This window comes from Volvox carteri (genome assembly GCF_000143455.1).
Source record: "Volvox carteri f. nagariensis unplaced genomic scaffold VOLCAscaffold_78, whole genome shotgun sequence".
Classification (NCBI taxonomy): domain Eukaryota; kingdom Viridiplantae; phylum Chlorophyta; class Chlorophyceae; order Chlamydomonadales; family Volvocaceae; genus Volvox; species Volvox carteri.
Window position 1 is genome coordinate 329,860 of NW_003307621.1, and position 19,045 is coordinate 348,904.

The 19,045-nt window shown below is 56.5% G+C and overlaps 3 protein-coding genes across 3 annotated transcripts; 2 read left to right on the forward strand and 1 right to left on the reverse strand.

The window, feature by feature from the left end:
- The first annotated feature begins 3,791 nt into the window (after positions 1 to 3,791).
- Positions 3,792 to 5,729, forward strand: VOLCADRAFT_84201 (uncharacterized protein). The gene is made up of 5 exons (XM_002957697.1): positions 3,792 to 4,083; positions 4,252 to 4,413; positions 4,550 to 4,589; positions 4,743 to 4,908; positions 5,140 to 5,729. Exons 1-5 carry the CDS (start codon positions 3,919 to 3,921, stop codon positions 5,330 to 5,332), a joined length of 726 nt encoding a protein of 241 aa, XP_002957743.1. The 5' UTR covers positions 3,792 to 3,918; the 3' UTR covers positions 5,333 to 5,729.
- Positions 5,730 to 6,891: 1,162 nt separating this feature from the next.
- On the forward strand, positions 6,892 to 14,015 carry Bbs1 (Bardet-Biedl syndrome protein 1; the record flags this gene model as incomplete). Its single annotated transcript, XM_002957698.1, has 14 exons — positions 6,892 to 7,119; positions 7,199 to 7,316; positions 7,513 to 7,607; positions 8,511 to 8,576; positions 9,063 to 9,218; positions 9,928 to 10,053; positions 10,342 to 10,461; positions 10,660 to 10,834; positions 11,219 to 11,361; positions 11,555 to 11,617; positions 12,105 to 12,173; positions 12,779 to 12,871; positions 13,245 to 13,463; positions 13,875 to 14,015. The coding sequence occupies 14 exons, from the start codon at positions 6,892 to 6,894 to the stop codon at positions 14,013 to 14,015; spliced, it is 1,812 nt and encodes a 603-aa protein (XP_002957744.1).
- Positions 14,016 to 18,125: 4,110 nt separating this feature from the next.
- Positions 18,126 to 18,335, reverse strand: VOLCADRAFT_37751 (uncharacterized protein; the record flags this gene model as incomplete). The annotated part of the gene is made up of 1 exon (XM_002957723.1): positions 18,126 to 18,335. A coding segment is annotated over one exon (210 nt), but the record flags the coding sequence as incomplete, so codon positions are not given.
- Between the last annotated feature and the right edge of the window lie 710 nt (positions 18,336 to 19,045).

Sequence of the window (19,045 nt, forward strand, 5' to 3'; positions counted from 1 at the left end):
ATGTAATTTTAAATGGAACATGCAGCGAGAGGTAGCATAAAACAGCGCTATTTCGGGCTGACGAAAACGGCAAGGCATACTGCTCCTTGTAGCAGGTGACGTCCTTGGAAGATACGACAATACATCTTGGCCGCATGAAGCAGTTTCTAAATAGGCTCCAGCTTTTATTTTAAGGCAGGCTATAGCATGGCTTCCAATCAACGGGCTTCGACCTCGGCAATGGCTCCACGCGGCATATTACTTACTCAATCAGCAATCAGCTCGTAGTACTGGAATCAATCCTCAAGTTGATATGGGTCATTCCTGTCCTTGCACCAAATGCGTATGGGCGTTATGAGAACGCTTACAACTCATGGGTAGATCGCAGACAGCAGGAAGAATCACATCGCACTGCTCAACAATCGTCATACTATTCTTTCGAAACGTTGGGCCCACTACTGCCTGTGGGAAAGTTCACGTGTTTGCTGCTATCATGCCACAACCCTACAATCGCAGCAATACAGTTCGTAACCGAATACCGTGACTAACAACGTTTAGTCGTTCACAACATCCAACAAGGAATCAAGGATATTGTCCAAATGTTTTTGCTCTACAAGACCACAATGTGAAACTACTTTCGCCACCCGCGCTATCTCCTTAAGCAGGCCTGATACAGGACATGCAGCAGGCGGTAAACTGCTAGGCATTGCATTCTTCATTTAATTCAAGCTTATATATGCAGCATGTTGAAAAGTCCTGGCGCAGATTTGCAGCAGCGTATGAAGCAACCATAAACAGCATCGACGGCGTCTATCCGGAGGCCAACGGACCTTCCCGGCGTTTCACACAGGTCACTCACTAAAATCCTAGCGTTTTGTATAAATCCCCCATTTTTTAGGTTCACAAACACAAACCTGTGGGGGAACGAAATAGTAGTAACCCCTCCCCTTCAGTTCTGCACGGCATGGTGTGTCAAGCAGCCAAATGAAACAACGCAGCTGTGTGGGGTAGGGTTGTCGCCCACTGAACCCTAGTGGTAGCGGGCGGTTAAGTATGCGGTTAAGTTAAGTTGGGTCAAAGCAGGATCAGAGAAATGAGCTGGAGTGCGTCTTACCGCTGCTGCCTTCCTATCTCCCCGTGGTGCACGAATAGATGGTTCATTTTTCAATATCGCTCAAGCGGTGAGCTGTGCTCCGAGCAATGTAGGGGAATATCATGAAAGGATGCCGCACGCACTCGTACCCATGTTTGCGAACGTGTGGCAGCAAAACGTGTGCGATCAAATGTGTCCGTGCATGATTGTGCGCAGCGAGAGGGTGCTGTACGGACAACTTACGCACCGCCTCTCCCCCTCATCGTCATCTATTGTGTACGTCAACGTTGCGTCCCAGGGACTAAAGAAACTCGTGTGTGCATGCCTTGGGGCATGAATTGCAGCTCCAAATCGTCATTTTTGTGCCTATACCCTTGAACATGCTTTTATGCTCTAATTCTTGTCCGTAGTCTTAAGGTCCGGTGGCTACATGCGCCCTTGTTTCCCGGCATGACACTGGCTCGATTTGTTCTGGGTGCAAAAGCATTGGTTGTTGCAACCAACATGCTGCAACCCGCGGGTGCCCCGCTGGCCCCACCCCTAAGGGCGCCAGCGAACGATGGGTTACTAGGCGTTGTGAGCTGACGTGAAGCGACATGAGGATATAGGAGTTTCGGATCCGGTCAAGTTGGGCTTGGATCTATTGCAAAGGAAAGATGCAGCAGGTTAGAAGTTGGGTTGGCAGTTAGGGGGGGTTGGCACCAAATACCATGTCTACGGCCTCAGCCCTCAACCTCGGACCCCCTGCGATTTCTGATCCTCAGACTCCGGTCGGCCCTAATTCAGTTAGCAGGAGGCTGGTGAGGATGTCAGCCGATGTGGCAACTATGGCCGCGTGTAAACTAACTCGCTTGCGTGTTTGCGTTAGGGTTGCGGAACTGGGTTGCGTCCCATTTCTGTCCTAAGTGTATCCAGGCGTATCTACATTGCTATTTGACCCCTGCTCGGTGACCAGGGGTCTCCCTGCTCCATGACTAAGGACTGCTGGCGATCATATGTGAAGAACTGATGGCTGCTTGCGCCTGGGCTTAGCGCTTGGACTGGCATTGGCTGCGACAGTTGAGACTGCAGGAGTGAAGAGGTTAAAAGGGCATGCAACGGCCTGTTAATGGAGTGGCCAAGCGAAGGATGACATACGAGTGCGAAATCCGTTCTATGCTCAGGCCTGAGGAGCTCGCTGTTCATGGTCATTGTGTGCTGCCATCAAATGTATAATGAGGGTTAGGACTCAGATCAGGGTTCAGACTCGTTGAACCTTTGAGGGCCACGCTCTAGGTGTAACACACGTATGTACAGACATGAATATGTGCCGATTCATGGGGGCCCCTGGTTTGATTCGTACCTCCAAATCGTACCTCCAGAGTTCCTTTTACGGAGTCTCCGCACACGTCATACATAATCCAACACCTGCTTTTGTCATGTGCTCCATGGCTGTGTAGGTCTGAAAAAAGACGCAGCAGTGGCACCCTTCGCGACTGCCAACAGGTTTCAGTCATTCAGACAGTCCATCTGGTTTGTTCCGGCTACACTTCCGGCTACACCCTGAAATATAACAACGGAGCTGGGTTATGAAAAGTGTTGTGTTTCTTGGCTCGAAGCGTACCGATACAACCCAGGGCTACGCGGGACTGGAAAGGAAAACCTGAAACCGAGGGTCTGTTGCACGCTTTCAACCTGGGTTCGAGGCGCGATAGGGTTGAAGGAGGCGCCCGGACCTTGACGTGTCTTGCATACATGCATGTGTGCCGGATGGCTCCTTGCGGCTCCTGGAAAGTCGAGGAGGCGGACTTGACCCGCCTCTTGCATATTGCTGTGTATCCTAGTCTTACACTTGACATCTTACGTCCGCAGCTGACCTGGCAGGCAGAAAGACGGTAGGTAGGCTGGATGGGAAACGGACTGCACTGCCGCCACCCCCCAATGAGAGCGGGTTAGGGGCGCCCATCGCAGCCCAGCTTGCTCTCTCGCGAAGACTGCTTTGCCCAACGGTCAAGTTCCGAATGTTGGCCTCCTTGTGTGCAGGCCACAGAGAAAGGGATGAGGGTACGCGACATCCTCCTCCTAAGCTTCTCCCCTTCACTTTCCTGGATCCCCGACGGCCCTAAAACCGGCAGAACTTTAATATCCCAAGCGAGACCGTGGGTGGATGCAGGGTCCTGGAAGCGGGGTACATGCTACTTCGCGTGGGAAGGACTCATGTGGCTAGGTATGATCCAACGATGGTCGACGGCTGGTGAATATCGTCAGGACCTCTCTGGTTCAGTCCCACCCATCAGCGAGGCTTAAGCGTTTTATGCTGGCAGCAGCTTCAGCGAAGAGATTTTGTTCTGAAAATTGCAAAATTGCAATTACTGATCCAATCGCACTCAAGACGGCCGCGTTGGCGTTGTTCACCAAGTTGTTCCTTAGGCCAAGGTGCCAGGTGCCTGTTCCTTCGGCCAAGACCGCCAGGCATGTCGTGAATGAGAGCTTAATCCAAATGAAATTATTTGCTCGACCAAACAGCTGCGGCAACTTCAAGGCTTACAGTAACCACTTCACGTGCAAGTGCTAAGCCAGACAAATTTCGTAAATCCCATATACTCTATCGCTCTATGCGCAAATTCTTTGATTTCGCAAAATTCATGGCGAGATGACCTTTGAAAGGCGGTAGTACGGCATTGTTTGCTCCCCTTTTAGCAGCAGAATGTCCCAAATGTCAGTATTACGACCTTTGGGTATTATGCTCATCATAAGCCTGTCTACTGCGCACCTCCGTTACAGCGGCTTCTTCCAGGTGCATCCTTGACCCAAGCTTGGAGTAGCGCTTGTTAGCTCTATACGTTCGGTAACTCACCATCGACAGCATGAAGCGTGCCAGGCCGAACGAGGTTTCAGACGGCCTGGACCAGCAGAGCTTGGCGGCCGCGGGCGGGGCCGGGGCCGGGGCTCAGATTTCGGATGGTTTCCCTTGTGTCAGGCTCCGGGGGCTGCCTTTTGATGTCATGGAGGGGGACATCAAAATGTTTCTGGTAGGGGAACCGCCGTCTGCGCTCTAGCGCGCTCACTACTGCCTTTCTGGGTCGGGTCGCCCTTTTCTGCCTGGGCGGCGCGCATAGGGGCGCGCAGGGTAATGACGCTTGCCTGCTCGCACCCGGCCATATTCTGGGGGGTGGGATTGCCGTTCGCGTTGCGCATAGGAGCTGGAAACTGTGGATATCGTCATGGTGAAGCGGGATGGGCGGTTCTCGGGGGAGGCCTTGGTGGTCCTGGGCTCGCTGCAGCTGGTTGAGGCGGCGCTGTCGAAGCACCGTCAATTTATCGGGCAACGCTTCATTGAGATTTTCCCATCATCGAAACGAGTAAGTCTTTTGCCTCCTAGAAGTGGTGATCTGACCGGACTTAACTTCTTCGGCTTCTGTAATGTTTCTTGTTAATTGCATTGCATGGTATAAGGTCTTAATTATCCTATGACCCTGCGCGTTTTTTTCGAGTCAGGACTACTACCGGGCGGTGGCTGCCTACGTTTCGGGCGACAGTTTGTCAGGTCGGCAATATGGCGGCAATATGGGCGGCATGGGCATGATGGATCCATCTATGGCTGGCTACAATATGATGGGGGGCTACGATCAGTCTATGATGGGAATGGGCATGGGCATGGGCGACATGAGCATGATGGGCTACGGGCAAGGCTACGGGCAACAGGGAATGGGCATGGGCCGTGGCGGCATGGGTGCTGGCAGCGGTGGTACAACTTGGCTTAAGCTGCGCGGTTTGCCATTCGCCGCTGTCCCCGACGACATCATCGCCTTCTTTGACGATGGCACTTTGGGCATCCCACGCCTGGACCCATCCCGGTAAGAGCTCTAATTGGTTTGGATGTGCCGTCCTTTGCCTGGTGGATCACGTCTTTGTGTGTATGGCTTCCGTGTTTTCATTCGCATCTTAGAGCTAGAGACCGCACATTTTTGCCATGTTCACGGGAGAGGCCATAACTCCGCTCTGCGGCTGTTCGTCGCCAGGTAGCATACACTGCAGCGTTGGTATTCTGCTGGAATTTAATGCCACCGTACTGACCCCGTGCGCAGGGTCCATATGTGGACGGACGGAGGGCGACCAACTGGCATGGCGCTAGTGCAGTTCAACACGCCACAGGAGGCAAGCATTGCGCGCAGCAAGGACAAGGGGCTTATGGGCACACGCTACGTGGAGATTTTCCCCGCAACGCGTGGCGACTTGGATAAGTTCATGGCGCGCACCGGCGAGCAGATCGCCGTGTAAAGGTATTGGCGGGCTGGTGCATTAGGTGTATCATTGACGCTAATGAGCACACAGCTCGGACAGCTGAGCGCGTGCGGGTTGATTATTGGTACATGATAAACTGGTGACGGGGGGGATGACTACTTGTAGGATTCCAAGTTGAAAGGAGGGTTTGGGGTGTTTCCCGGACGCGGACGGTATGACTGGCGTGGTCCTACACTAAAGACTTTCGCACCCGATTCTGCGGGCTGTTGACAGGAAGTTACGGGCGTGTTTGGTTTCCTGAATTAACTGCATGGACAATGCCTCCGGCAATTTAACTGGTTAGGGTGTGTGGCTGATGCCCCGTGGCGTATATGTCGTCTTCCTCCGCATTGCGCATTTCTAATACGAGACGCTGTAAACCACCCCATATATGAGTATTACACAACCTATTATCAGGTAGTCTGCAAATGTGTACGTCCCGCGTCCCGCTCTTACCTAACCTAGTATACAGTTTTGCAGCTGGGTGAGGCAAAAATTGCGGCATGGTGCACATCATTTTAGATGACAGCAGCCATCATGACCATCATGATGAGCAATCCTAAGAATGAAGAAAAAATGGCCAGGTGGAGCCGGGACAATTCAGGACTTGAGGCAGATGCTCGAAGCCTATGATAGCGTGAAGTATGGGGTTACAACTTCATCGGTGGCCACTAGCCTGGAGAGCCCGCTTATGTTTCGGGGCATCCTCTTCCTTACCCATGCCGGCTTCTATGGAGTCAGTGGCTTCCTCCCCGTCCTCCTCACCCATGCCGGCTTCTGCGGAGTCAATGGCTCCGTCGGGTTTGGCACCCACCACCAGCATCAAGTTGAACCTGTCGGAATAATGGCGGCGCCAACTCCATTCATGGTCGGCTTGCAGGTCACTATAACCGGGTCTATCGCCGTCCATCTACATGGGGTGCATCCAACCTCTTACGGTCGAGGGGTTCTTCATTCCGCTTTTTGTCGGGATCAATCCTGGAACCTTACAGGAGTACTATGCCGCGCCTTAGCATAATAGCTGCGTCTGGAGCCGTATTCATTATGTGTTCACTACCGACGACTCTCAACATCACCTATATCGACACCGGCTTCTCTCAACATCAACTTTTAAGCTTTTATATAAGAGTTCCGTGGTAGCGTGCACCTTAGCAATCGGGCAAATGAACATTTCTTTGCGATTTGCCACGAAGGACCTAAAGAAGGTGTGTTGTTGCCCATTCAGGAAGATAGTTGAATTTCCAGCATGGTGTAACATGGGTATTGCTTGCACCTGCAAGCGGCCTAGGACAGCCCGTACATGGTCTCCATCAAAAATCGAAAAGACTGCTTTGACTTATATATTTTATGAAATATGTTTGCCTGGAAAGTGTACTTGCCTACGTTTTGCGCATAGCCGTCTTTGAAATAGCCAGAGTTTAAGCTTGGCATGTAGCGATGACGAGCCCTTACTGGACTGTTAATCGAGGTTGCCTCCAATTTCCGGAATAAGTATCTTACATTGTGCTCAATATGATGTAGAGGTTGACCAAGCTATGACTTAAGCGCAGCGCCTCATGGTCGACCCCGGTGAATATGTCCCTGCCGAACATGGCCACGGTGCAGTCGGCAAAGCTCCTGGAACTAATGGCCAAGTTAGCCCGCCTTTAAAGTCCGTATGGCTCGAAGCTTTCGCTGATCCTGTGGCCGGAGTCTCTGCCTACACACCCTGCGTGCATACGTGCAATTTGTTTGGAGATGGCGATGATCGACTGGTCATCGCTGATGAGGACCGAAAGCTGAAGGTTTGTGTGTGCATGGATGGTGTGGGTTGCCGCCTACGACTGCAGCCCTTCGACAAGGTGACCACCGCCCTGCGCCCAGGTTTGGAAGGGCACGCAAAAGGCCTCGGAGCACCAGCTCTTGGACACGCCTGTGGCGATATGCAGCTTCATCTCAGATAACTCCCAGCCGCGCTTGCCGGCTCTGGCGGTAGCGGCAGGTGGGGCTCCTGGAAGGCCGTAGGGTACTCCAAGCCGCGTTGACCAAGCCTGGGCAATTCGATATTTTTCCCCGTGGGAGAGACGCGCGCTGCTCGTCCTCCAGGCGTGCTGCTCTGCGGGTCACGAGGCCAGTTTCTGCAGCATCGCTGACCTTCCTCCTGTTGCCCCCGTACGGGTTCCCTGGGTCCTGATCAGGCTCTCACATCTACATCTACCGCAATCTGCGTCCCTATTACAAGTTCGTCCTGCCCCCGGAGAACGTGAACACGGAGGAGCAAGACATATGGTGGGTCTGAAGGTTTCACTGGTGCAACCATGGATCCCGTGCGGACGATGGCAACGGCGTGGGGCACGTGCATGATCGCATGCGCTATTGCCGGCCTCCCGAGCTCCGCAAATGAACGTGTCTGAGCAGGGCATGGAATACTGCTGCCGGCTGTACAACCTTCCGGCCGAAGCGGCTCATGAAGCTCATCGGCGCGTGACTGTCTCAACTGCAGCTGTAGGGGCCACACACAACCTCACAACGGGGGAAAACGTGAGGGCATGGGCACATTGCAGCATGCTATCGCGGGCGTATGGGTCTGAGGGCAAACGGCAAAGGGTTGCAGCGCCTCGTCTGCGGGCTCCTCAACCGGAGCGTTATTGGGCTTCGTGTGGCTGTTCAGGAGCTTAGGGTCATCGCATTGAGTAGGGGCCAGTGGGGCTGGCGGCAGCTGTGTTGTAAAGCACGCGAAGCGGACAAAGCAGGGATTTTCGTGCCCTGCTGGTCTGCACGGTCCTGCGGTAGAAGGAAATGTCTGGCGTAGTAATCATGTTGGCAGCCGGCCACATGCCATGAGCCACATGCCATGATTAGCCTGTGCCATCCCCATCCACGAGGCTGCACCGAGCTGCCGCTTTCATACCTGGGTTACATCATATTAACTGCACCTTTGCGCAGTAAAAGTATTAATAGTGGTCTTACCTAATTCACGATTGCTGAGCTTTGGCTGTGGCCCCGGCTTATTAACGTGTTCAGTGGCTTCCATGGCTCCTCCCCGTGCCGCGATCCTTTACACAGGCAAAAAGTGATGGAGGGCGAGATTGTGATCGGCGACGCAGTGTCACAGCTGACTCGGCTGCAGGTTGGTCCGCAGCGGTAGCGGAGGATGTGGGGAGGTGTTGGAAGCGCGCCAAACGGGCCCGGGGAGGGAGAAACGGGAGACGGGATGAAACCTGCCGTTGTCCAGCATCCAGTGGCTTTATATCGTACGCACGTTTCTCGTCCTTCACTTGGACTCTATATAAATGCCGCAACTACTATAATCAATGATGAAGCATCCGAAAACAAGGGGGGACGTATTATGCCCGTATTGTGCGGTCTTGCTTTTCTTCCCGGACCTGCTGCCCATCAACGACGTCCACCGGCAAGTCAGGTGGAGCACCCGGTGTGAAGCACCTTGGGGGGCCCCACCGGATCGACCACAGCCTGAAACCTCTCTTTCTCTCTCTCTCTCCCTCTCTCTCTCTGTCTCTCCATCGATCGACCGATTGATATTCCTCTCCTCACAAAACTTGCTACATGCTGGCGAGCCCGTGCTCCTGGCCCCAGCGGGCTGCGTGGCCCCCCTTTCCCCCCCGTGGTTGCTGGCGTCCTTCCTCGAGGCCCATACCGCTTGTGTTTACATTACGCATTTTCGTGTTCCCTCTCCCTCCGACTCACCTGCAGTCCTCCCATCCTCCTCCCCTCATATGTGCCTTAGGACGCGGGTGTGGTTCTGCAGACCCGCTCCCTGCAGTTGATGAACATCGGCGACCCAGATGCCAAGATGGCCTTTGTGGAGCACTGGCAAGGCCAGCCGCTGGTTGCCACCACCGTCATCACGTGCATGGATGTCATCAAGCAAGCCATTGACGAGGTGAAGCGGAGGCAGGAGGAGAAATGGAGGGGATGAGGGGAGGAGGGGCCTCGAAAGAGGAGAGCTGAGAGGAGGGAGAAGGAGGGGGCGGGGGAACGACAACGGGGTTAGGTCAATATTGTGAGAGGTAAAGGGTGAGGAAATCGGTGAAGCGTGGGCATGAGGGGGAGAAGGGCCGCGTACATTAATGGAGTGCGGACAGACGCCGATGGTCAATTGTGCCGAGTATGTGGGTTTCGGAGATCATGTCACATTGGTTTCTTTAACGAGTGCTCTGGGGTGTGTGGTTGCCTCGCGACAGGGGGGGGCATGGCCGGAAAGGCACAAGTGAACACAGAGCAGAGCTGCCCCGGCTGCCAGAAAGCCAGTCGCCTCTATCTCATGGCGGGAAGTACGTGGCGACATGTTACTTCCGTTCTGTTGTCTCTGTGCTTCCACTCCCCGCCTCGCCCCTTCCTTCCCTCGGGATGGGCGGCTAACCTACCAAGGTAGACCTGCGCAGCTTGAATCTATTCCGAACCTACTCAATTGATCCCTCTCGTTTCCCCTTCTCCTTTTCCTCCATGGCACGTCGCGTTCGGTTGACATCGGGTTCAGCGGAGTGCTTTTCTCCTTAATTTCCCGTCCACCTATTGAGAAGGCGTTTCTTAACTCCATCTACTTATTCTTTCCTCCCTCCCGCCATTTCGTCCCCCTCCCTCCTGCGCAGCCTGACGCCGTGAGCTGCATGGTTGTGGGTACTGAGAGTGGGCGGGTGCTCATTATTAACGCAGCGGGCACCGCCATCGTTAAGAACATCTGGGTGGGCATTACACCTGCCATGATTGCGGTACAGGTAGGAGGGTTTCACATGACGGGCATGGGAGGGAGGTGGGATCAGGGACGGTAAGAGAGAGTGGACGGGGTGTCCTCGCCCCACCCCTAGGTTGTGTTCCCCAACCTGAAAAGGAGCGAATGGCAGGGAGGTGAGATAAGCGGCTGCCGGTTGCTGTTCTTGACACTCCCGCTATTGCTATTGCTGGCACACTCCTGTTGTTGCTCTTGCTCTGCCGTCTACGTCGCCACCAGGACAACCTACCAAGCAACACTTACCGGCCTGCGTCCCCCTCCCCTTTCTTCTCAGGGCGAGCTGGATGTGGGTTATCGCATCACCGTTGCTGGCCGTGACGGCAAGCTGTACCACATTCGCAACGGAGAACTCACCCAGACCATCATTCAGCTGGAAGCGCAACCCGTGGGCCTGGTGGGTGGAGGTGGAGGTGGAGGTGGGGGCTGCGTGGGGTGGGCTGTGGAACCGTGACCTCTTAGCACTTCACCGTTCGGCCTGGGGCTTCCTTCTGCAGTTTCCATGGTACTCCTCCTCCTCCTCGGCCGCCGTACACATTCGCGCGCTCACTCATGACCTTATCGCTCTCACTCCTGGGCCCCTGCGGGCCCGCAGGTCCGACTCTCTAAACACGTCGCCGTGGGGTGCATGAACGACGTGATCCACGCCTACCAGCCCAACGGCCACAAGTCCTGGTCCATCTACCTGCCCTGCCACATCCTGGCCATGCAGCGAATGGAGGTGACCAGTCAGAGAATGACCAAGGCACTGGTAGTGGCGCTGTCAAACGGTGCGGGAGCGAGGGCGGGCAAAAGGACGGAAGGCGGGCAGGAAGGGGGGAGAAGGAAAGGCCGGGGAGGTCAGGCATGGATGGCCGCCGGTACGCAGGTTTTCGGTACTTATGGGAAACGGCGGGAAGAGGCGGGTAACAGAAGGTGAGGGGGGGAAAAGAAGAACGGGGGAATGGAGATAATTCCCCTGAAGGGTGAGAGCAGTCAGGGCGGTGGAGAGGAGGAGGGGCTTGAGAAAGGCAGGCAGGCAGGCGGGCAGGCGGGTGCGAACAAACCCGACCGCGAACATCCGGGAAACGGTTTCCTGTTTCCTTGGCAATGACCGAGGAGGACTGGATATTATTTGCATCCCTCTCCCCCTTCTCCCCCTCCCTCCGCCACAGGCGAGGTCCGTGTGTACAATGAGAAGCTGCTCGTGAGCATCCACACAGTGCCCAATCCGGTTACCGCCATGTGGTTCGGGCGGTATGGACGGGAGGACAACACACTCATCACCATCACCAAGAGTGGAATGCTGGACATCAAGGTGGGCTGGCGGGGCTTGTGGGGTCGGTGGGGTCAGGTTCGGGTGACGTTTCCCCCTCTCTCCCCAACTCCCTCCCTCCCTTCCCTAAGCTCTGAACCCTCCCACGATTTGTTGCTTGTCGGCTCCCCTCCTTATTCCCCAACCCCTCTCCCTCTCTCCCCCTCCCTCTTCCCCTCCCTCTCCCCCTGTCCAGATCCTCCCGCGGACAGCCAACCTGGAGGTCGGGGCGGTGGGCGGCGGACCGCCACCCGAGCAGGTGAAGACGGACGAAGAGGGTCGGGGGGGAAGCACGTGAAAGGTGGAATGGGGCAGGAAAAGGGACGGGAAAAGTGGGTAGGAGCAAACGGGGGAAAGACTAGATTCCTATGTCTGCCCGAACACCATACCTGATGGCCGCTATATCGCGGCGGCTATAATCCTCCTTCCTCCCTGGCCCTTCCACCCGCCTCTTCCCCCTACTTGCATACCGTTGCCCCCAAGGGGAGAGGACCCAGGGGACCACCCTCGGCCGCCTGGCCTCAATTGCGGCGTAGTCCCACCCTCGGGTCCGGCTCCCTCCTTCCCTCATCCGCACGTGCTCCCTTTCACCCATCTTCTGCCACCATCGCCCCGGGCAATCGCGTTTGGGTGGCCTTCGGGTTTCCCTTCCCAGTACCCCTTCCCGGGGCTGTCTGTCTGATCTATTATTACCCCCAACTCAATTGTGTTCTACCCGTCCACCCTTCGGCAACACCCCCCCCCAGGAAATTCCCCTGGCAGTTCCCAAGAAGACCCGGTTGTACGTGGAGCAGACGCAGCGGGAGAGAGAGCAGGTGGGAGTGGTGGCAGATGTGGAGGTGGTGGCTGAAGGAAAAGACGTGCGAGCCCAGGATGTTACTTGAGGGGGTCGAAGGGGTGTGTGTATAGCGAGTGTTAGCGAAGACGTCCAGACGTTGACGAGATCCGAGGGATGCGGAGAGGGCTGGCTAGGTGTGCTGCGTGCTGGAAAGTGGAGAGGGAGCGCAGGTCCTTGGGGGGATGCAGGAGGAGGAGCAAGCGCAGGAAGGGGGGGAGGTGAGCAGGTGCGCGCGGCAGGCAGGAGACGTGAAATGGGAGCAGCGGGAAGGGGGTGGACGTTGTTAGGGAAAAGCAGGAAGAGGTGGCTAAGTGTGATAATGTAGAGATGGCGGATGGGCGAGTGGGAGTGAGGGGAGGAGCACCACAGACGGCGGGGGCGGGGATTAGGTGTGGTGCGGTGCGGTAGGGTGTTGGGGGTGGTGGTGGTGGGAGGGTGGAGAGATGGAGTCGGGGTGATAAGACCCTGGAGGAGGGAGCAGCCGTATGGGCCTTGCTGCTTGTGACACCCTCACCCCACCGCTCACCTCACATCCCCTGCGGCACCTTTCCCACCTTTCCCCCTTCCGCAATACCCGGACAGGCTGCTGACATGCACCGCACCTTCCAACGCGATCTGGCCAAGCTGCGGCTCACCACAGCCCGGGCGTACGTCAAGGTCCTCACGGATGGACAGGTACGGCGATGGGCAGTACAGGGAGGTAACGGACTTGGGTACAGCGTGGTTATGGAAACGCAAACTGTTCTCTTGGCTGTCCTGGCCAAGCCCTTTGCCGACCTACATCCTTACCGTACACACACACACACATGTTCCCCCCCCCACACACACACCCCACACACGCATTCCCCCCGACCGGCTGTCCCCTCTCCTTACCCTGCTCCTCCCCCCTTCCCATGAGACTACTCTTTACCCACCAAGACATGATGACACTGGCCTGTTTCGTATTTCTCCCCCCTGCTTTCCTTCCGTCCATGCTATATCTTCCCTGCGGCACCCCAATGAACTTTAATCCCAAATCCATCCCCCAATCTCTCCCGTGCCGCACCAGGGCGCCGCTGCCTTCACCACCAGCACCAACCTGTCCCTCTCCCTCGCCGTGGCGGGTCTGGGTCCCCGCTTCCGACTGTCGCTGCTGCTGCGCAACGAGAGCAGCAAGCAGATGCTGGATGTGCCCGTAGTGCTGCGAGCTGATCCGGTGCTGTATTCGCTAGGCAAAACCCAGTTCGTGATACCGCTGCTGGTGCCGGGGCTGCAGTACACGTACGAGGTGAGAGAGAGCCGGTTGCGCTGGGTTGGATGACCTGATATTACTTTGCCTTTGCAGCAGCATGGCTTTCTCGCCATCTGCCCCCCACCTCTTCGCGCGTACGTCCTTCTCTCGCCGGGGTTCGTTATCCGCCGCGCCCCCCGTACCGTGTCTTTTCCCTAAGAAATCGAAATCAAGGAAAGGAGGGGGTAGGGCAAAGCGAAGAGTGGAAAGTATACGATGAGTTCCGGATTGCATTGCACCATGCGGTGTGAGGAAAAGGTTACAGGAAAGACAACCGGACTATGAGGGTCAGGAACATCTCCCACCCCACCCAGAGGGCAGTTGGGGCCTGGGGCTTCCTCCTGCCCACCTCCCCCCTTGAATCGCGGGACCCCCTCTCTCTCTCTCTCTCTTGGCACCTCCCTGCAGATCCCAGTCACCGCACTGGACCCGCTCCAGGGAAGTGACAACGTGGTGGTGCTGCTGCTGGCGCCGGGGGGCTCATCAAGCAGTGCACCCCTGCTGCAGGCGACCATCAAGATGCCGGTCAGTGAGCCGGAGGACGTGTGAGGCTGGAGCAATGTAGTCGTGGCGGAGAGGGAGTAAGGCGGGACTCGCAAAAGCCGGCGGGGGATATGGGACAGGGAGAGTGCAAGCAGATGTGGGTGGGTGGGAGAGGCCGCCCACCCAGGCATGCAGGCAAAAACTGCGTGGCCCCGTACGGCAAACCTGGTAGAGGGTTTTCTCCAGGACCCGCCCTTCTCCATTGGACTGGTCTTTGGTATGTGGCACACCTGCAGTGTTGTTCTGTCGCGGTTTGTTCGTGGTGCCTTGAGCGTGTTGTTGGCTTGCGGACATGTGTGCATGTGTGCCCAGACGCACGTGTTTGACAGAGCAGTGCTGCTGGCGCACCGGGGCGCCATCCTTTCGTTTCCTCGCACGAGTGGTGGAGTTGGCGGTGGTGAAGGACCATGGACTGTGCGCCCGGAGCCGTGATGGCCCGGGTGTTGCGCACTGCAAATGTCGGGGTCCCAGGGATCGAAGGCCGTGCCAAGGGTGAGGGTAAAAGTGCTGTTGAAGGGATGCGGTCGAAGGTGGCTGCGACTGCCATCAGCCCCGACTGCGGTTTGGTGAGGTGCGGTACCACCACCAGCGATCCACCACGACCACGACGGGTGACGGTGACCCGCCCGCTAGGTCGAAGCTGCCTTTCTCCCTGCGGCAACTTGCGAAGTAATAATGGCTGTGTAAAACCTTTTGCCTTCTGTGGGCCTCGCGCTGTCTGTGTTGAACTGGTATCCGACTGCTTGTTCAGCCTGAACCACGTGAGCATGGGCGGTTCGTTTGCGGACCGGTGACGCGGGAGTGCAGCAATCCTAGGGTGAGTTACGCTGGTGATGACCGTGAAATGACCAGACCCCGTGGATTCAAATGTTGTACGATACCAATAACACCTCACTAGACCTAAGCTCACCACCACACACTGCGCCATCAGGGTACTCACGGTAGCGTCAGAGCACCATAATTGCATCGTGGCGTCCATCCGCACAGCTCGCGTTTCTGTAAATTGAGTTCCAATTGTCCAGGGGCCCGACTGCGTCATGCTGATGACCGACAGGCTAAAGAGCGGTTGCCGACAGCCTGCCACTCGGGGCCACCGCTGGTCCACCACGATCAATATAAACCGACCCTGCTGAAACGTCCCCAGCTGATGTGATGGGATGCGTAGCCATGCAGTTATCATTAATGTGGCATGGTTGCTGCGGAAAACCTTGTCCGGTTCGGTGGGGCCAAATCGACTATGATACACAACGGTCGAGACTGCAAATGGCTGCATGGGAATGGCACTGCCCGTCATATCACAAAGCCACATAGTCGGGGAGGGGATTTCATGGAGGTGGCGGTGGGTACGTGTTTCGCTGGGCAAGCGAATGACGGGCCCAATCGCTCGTCGATCGATTTTATCTCCCCGCAACAGCTGCTGCTGCCGCATCGAATCCGTTCGCTTCCGAAGTAGCAGGGAGTTCGGTGCATGAGGTACGGCATGACGAACAAGGGCCCAATCACGCAGCCGCCTTCCAGCGCACTAAGAGGTGAAGGTAGAAGTGTGCAGGGTAACGGCGACCCGGCGGTGGAATCAACATAACTCACCTAGGCCGCCACAGTGCGCACAGCTCGCAGTAGTGTTGAGGAAGAACACTTTTTGGTGATTGATCATCATCGAATCCTAATGAGCACACTATTAGGGATCATATAATCCCTAATTATTACACGGATTATGTAACCAACATCCAACTACCGTAACGTGGCCGTGACGGCCCCCTCCTGCGCCAATGCCTCACACCACCGGTAATGTGTATCGTATTAGCCTAATAAGGTGATGTAGTAGTAGCGAAGCACGCTAGACAAGATCAGACGGCGTTTCGCAAACGGCTGCTAGGATTTGCTACACACCCGAAAGGCAGCACCCCCAACAGCAGCCCACCAATCATCTCTCGCCAAGATCTCCTCAACGTCTTCATCAATCATGTTGCACGAGGGGGGGCTTCACGAGGGAGTTTGCAGCCGGACATACAGCAGACCGGCAATTGAGCAGTTGAACGCAGGGGAGTGCGGGGTAGTCTCCCATGGAAAGAATGGATACACATATCGTGTGCACATGCAAGTGCTTTTGTTGTTGAGGATGATGACGAGCATCAGTAGATAGATGTATTGAGCTTGATGCGTGTGTTGTATAGTGCTTATGTTGCAGTAGTTGCTGCCCCCGCCTCGCCTCGCCTCGGTTCTGGTCTCGCTCCGCTGAGACGGTCGCCCTACAGAGCTTCATCAGGGTCATCTCAATCGTGCAATACATGACGCACGTCTGTGGGCGCGCTGCCGCCCACTTTTGTTGCACCCGCCTACGACTGCCACACACGAGCTCTCTCACATATGTACACACACATCGCTAGCTCGTTCTTCACGTCCCCCCTCATTCGTAGTCGTTTCCCCCGCATAACACCGCACCGCAGAAACACACACACACACACACACACCCATATAAACACCGCCTCGCTCGGTGAAACTCCGCTTCCCCATCCCTCACTACCCACCCCTCTCACGTTCAGATCAAAGGAACATTCATTCGCACCCTTTCGTCCATTCGTCCGCCTTTGCATCTTGGCATCCATATATAGTTCCGACACGACAGATGTGTCCCTGGAAGGTTACTGCTTCGAATCCTCCCGGGTGCGAAGTAGGAGTAGGAGGATTCCCCCTCTCTCAGGCGTTATCGGGGGATACGTCCCCATCCCGGACGGGCGGTGGTGGGCCGACCCGGCTACAGGGACATCCGACCGAGACGACCGAGAACGGACTTAGAACGGGTTGTTATTGGCGCCCCGCCGCCGCCGTTGATACGGCTGATTGTCGGTGGCGGAGGCGGAACTCGAAAAGTCACTGTGACTTGGCAAAAGCCGGGGCACGTGGGTGATCAAAAGGATGATATGCCCCCGAAACAGAGGGGACTGTCAGGTAGGCTAGTGGCCACAGGTGCAGCTGTACGACCACTGTTACTTCACACATCCATGCAGTCAAAAGAAGCAACAGGACGCGATGATGAGATGACGACCACAGGGCGGCAGAGGGCTCCACACTCCCCAACCACTCCGACCCCCCTGCCACTGCTCCTGAATTTCACCCGCGCCTGCAGTTCTCCATGCTCCATGCACTTAATCCAACCACCTTGGTTCGGTTGGCTTTGGTAACAACCAAAACGGGTAGGCCTCCGTCTCCTCCTGGTCTGCCAGCAGAAGGACCACACGCCACCTCCAACCAAACCGTCAAAAACATGTCTCGCTAATTATGTAGCAAGTTCATGCGCTCCGAAACCTCTCGACAGCATGAGCGCGCAAAACCCCAACCAAAGGTTTCTCCCATTACTACAAGTCCGGCGGGTCGTCCCCGTCCTCGTCACCATCCGCCGTCACCGCCGTCACCGCCGCACGACGAAGCTCCTTGAGCATGAACTCACCACCCCCGCCAAAGCCACCACTGGCGGCAGAGGACCCCTTCGCAACCCCCCTCGTCGCCACCTTTGGAACACCGCCGTTTCTCCCGGTGGTGGTGGCGGTGGTGGCGGTGCCGGTGGTTCCCGGCACTTTAGGTCGCAGCTTTGCGACATCTATAACTGGTTGTGTGGGGTCTTCTTTGGGCATGGTGATTACGAGCTGGCCTGCAGTGAAGACGATCGTGAGGAATGCGGGGAAGGTGGAGGGTTGTGTGAGGCGCGTCATGGCGAAGGTCAAGAGGGTAATGTCTGGTCCGCGACCGGGGCCGGGGCGCCGCAAGGGTGGCTAGTGGGAAGCAAGCTCCAACCCCAGACACACCTGGACGGTAGTTGCGAATGACTTGGAGAGTGAGTTATTGGTTGGTGGTTAGTGGTTTGTGGGATGGGTGGGTCAAGGGGTGGGTGGAGGGGGCCCTCAGGATCCGTAGGGCAGGTCTGTGAAGGTGGCTGAGGGTCTCCGACAACGCCCAACCCCACCCCTTCTCCCAGAGGCTCCCAGAGGCTCCAAAACCAAACCTTAGAGAAGCTCAAACACGCAGCACCCCACCAATTTCCCCCTGACCCCCTCCTCAAACCCGTCCTTCTCCACCCCACCATTTACCCGGGCCCTCGGCCCCCTGCCCGCCCGGCCCACCTGTGGTCATGTTCCTCTGCGCCCTGGCTCCATCCGGCCGCACCTCGCAGGGCAGTAGCAGCTGCAGCAGCTTGCCCTTGATCAGCAGCCGCACGTACGTGGGTTGCAGGTCGGTTTGTATGAGGGAGGTGTCCAGGAAGCGGCCCACCGCCACCTCCAGCACCAGGCTGGTGCCGTCCGGCGCCTCCTCAAGGGAGAACTCCCACCTAGGGTGAGTGGGGGGCAGGTGGGGTTGGGGTTGGGGTTGGGGTTGGGGTTAGGAAGGGGGCTCAGGAAGGGGCCCTGTAGGTGGGCGGTGGGACAATATGCAGCAAAAGTCGAACAACTGTCCGCTGCCAACTGCCAACTGTCAGTGTCCAACGCACCAACGGCCGTAGGAGTCCAAAGCCAGGAGAGCAGGGTGAGGTGGCGGGTGAGTGGAGGATGGGAATGTGGGAGGAAGAGGAGGATGGCTCTCCACACGAGTACCCGGTCGCTTTGCTCTCATGCACCAACGGGTTATCGCTCATGTAACAACGAATGGGGGATGTATATATGGGCCACACGAGTCGGGTGTGGTTATGGTTGATGATAGTGCTACACCGTCTTTACGCACTTGCCCTCGTTCTTCTGGTAGATCCTGTCGGTGTCGGGGATGTCGGGAAAGCTGTCATGGCGGGTGGGCCGCGGGGCGGAGTCCAGGGAGGGCTGGGAGGCCCCCGCACGTTTTTTCTCCTCGGCCTCACGATTGGCGGCTTCCTGGACGGAGTGGTTGGGTGGCAATGGTTGGTGCTGGCAATCGGTGATTGGAGGTTGCGTTGGGATCATATGTGTCTGTGGGGGGGGAGGGGAGCATTGAAGGGTAGTGAAGTGGGCAACGTGTTTTCCTTACTTGGCCGCACATAATAACCCCCCTCTTCCCCCCTTCCCGTGTCCCCC

Coding starts and splice junctions, on each gene's coding strand:
- VOLCADRAFT_84201 (XM_002957697.1), top strand. CDS start 3,919: ATGAAGCGTGCCAGGCCGAACGAGGTTTCAGACGGCCTGGACCAGCAG. Junction 4,084..4,251: donor GGGACATCAAAATGTTTCTG/GTAGGGGAACCG, acceptor CGTTGCGCATAG/GAGCTGGAAACTGTGGATAT. Junction 4,909..5,139: donor CCACGCCTGGACCCATCCCG/GTAAGAGCTCTA, acceptor CCCCGTGCGCAG/GGTCCATATGTGGACGGACG.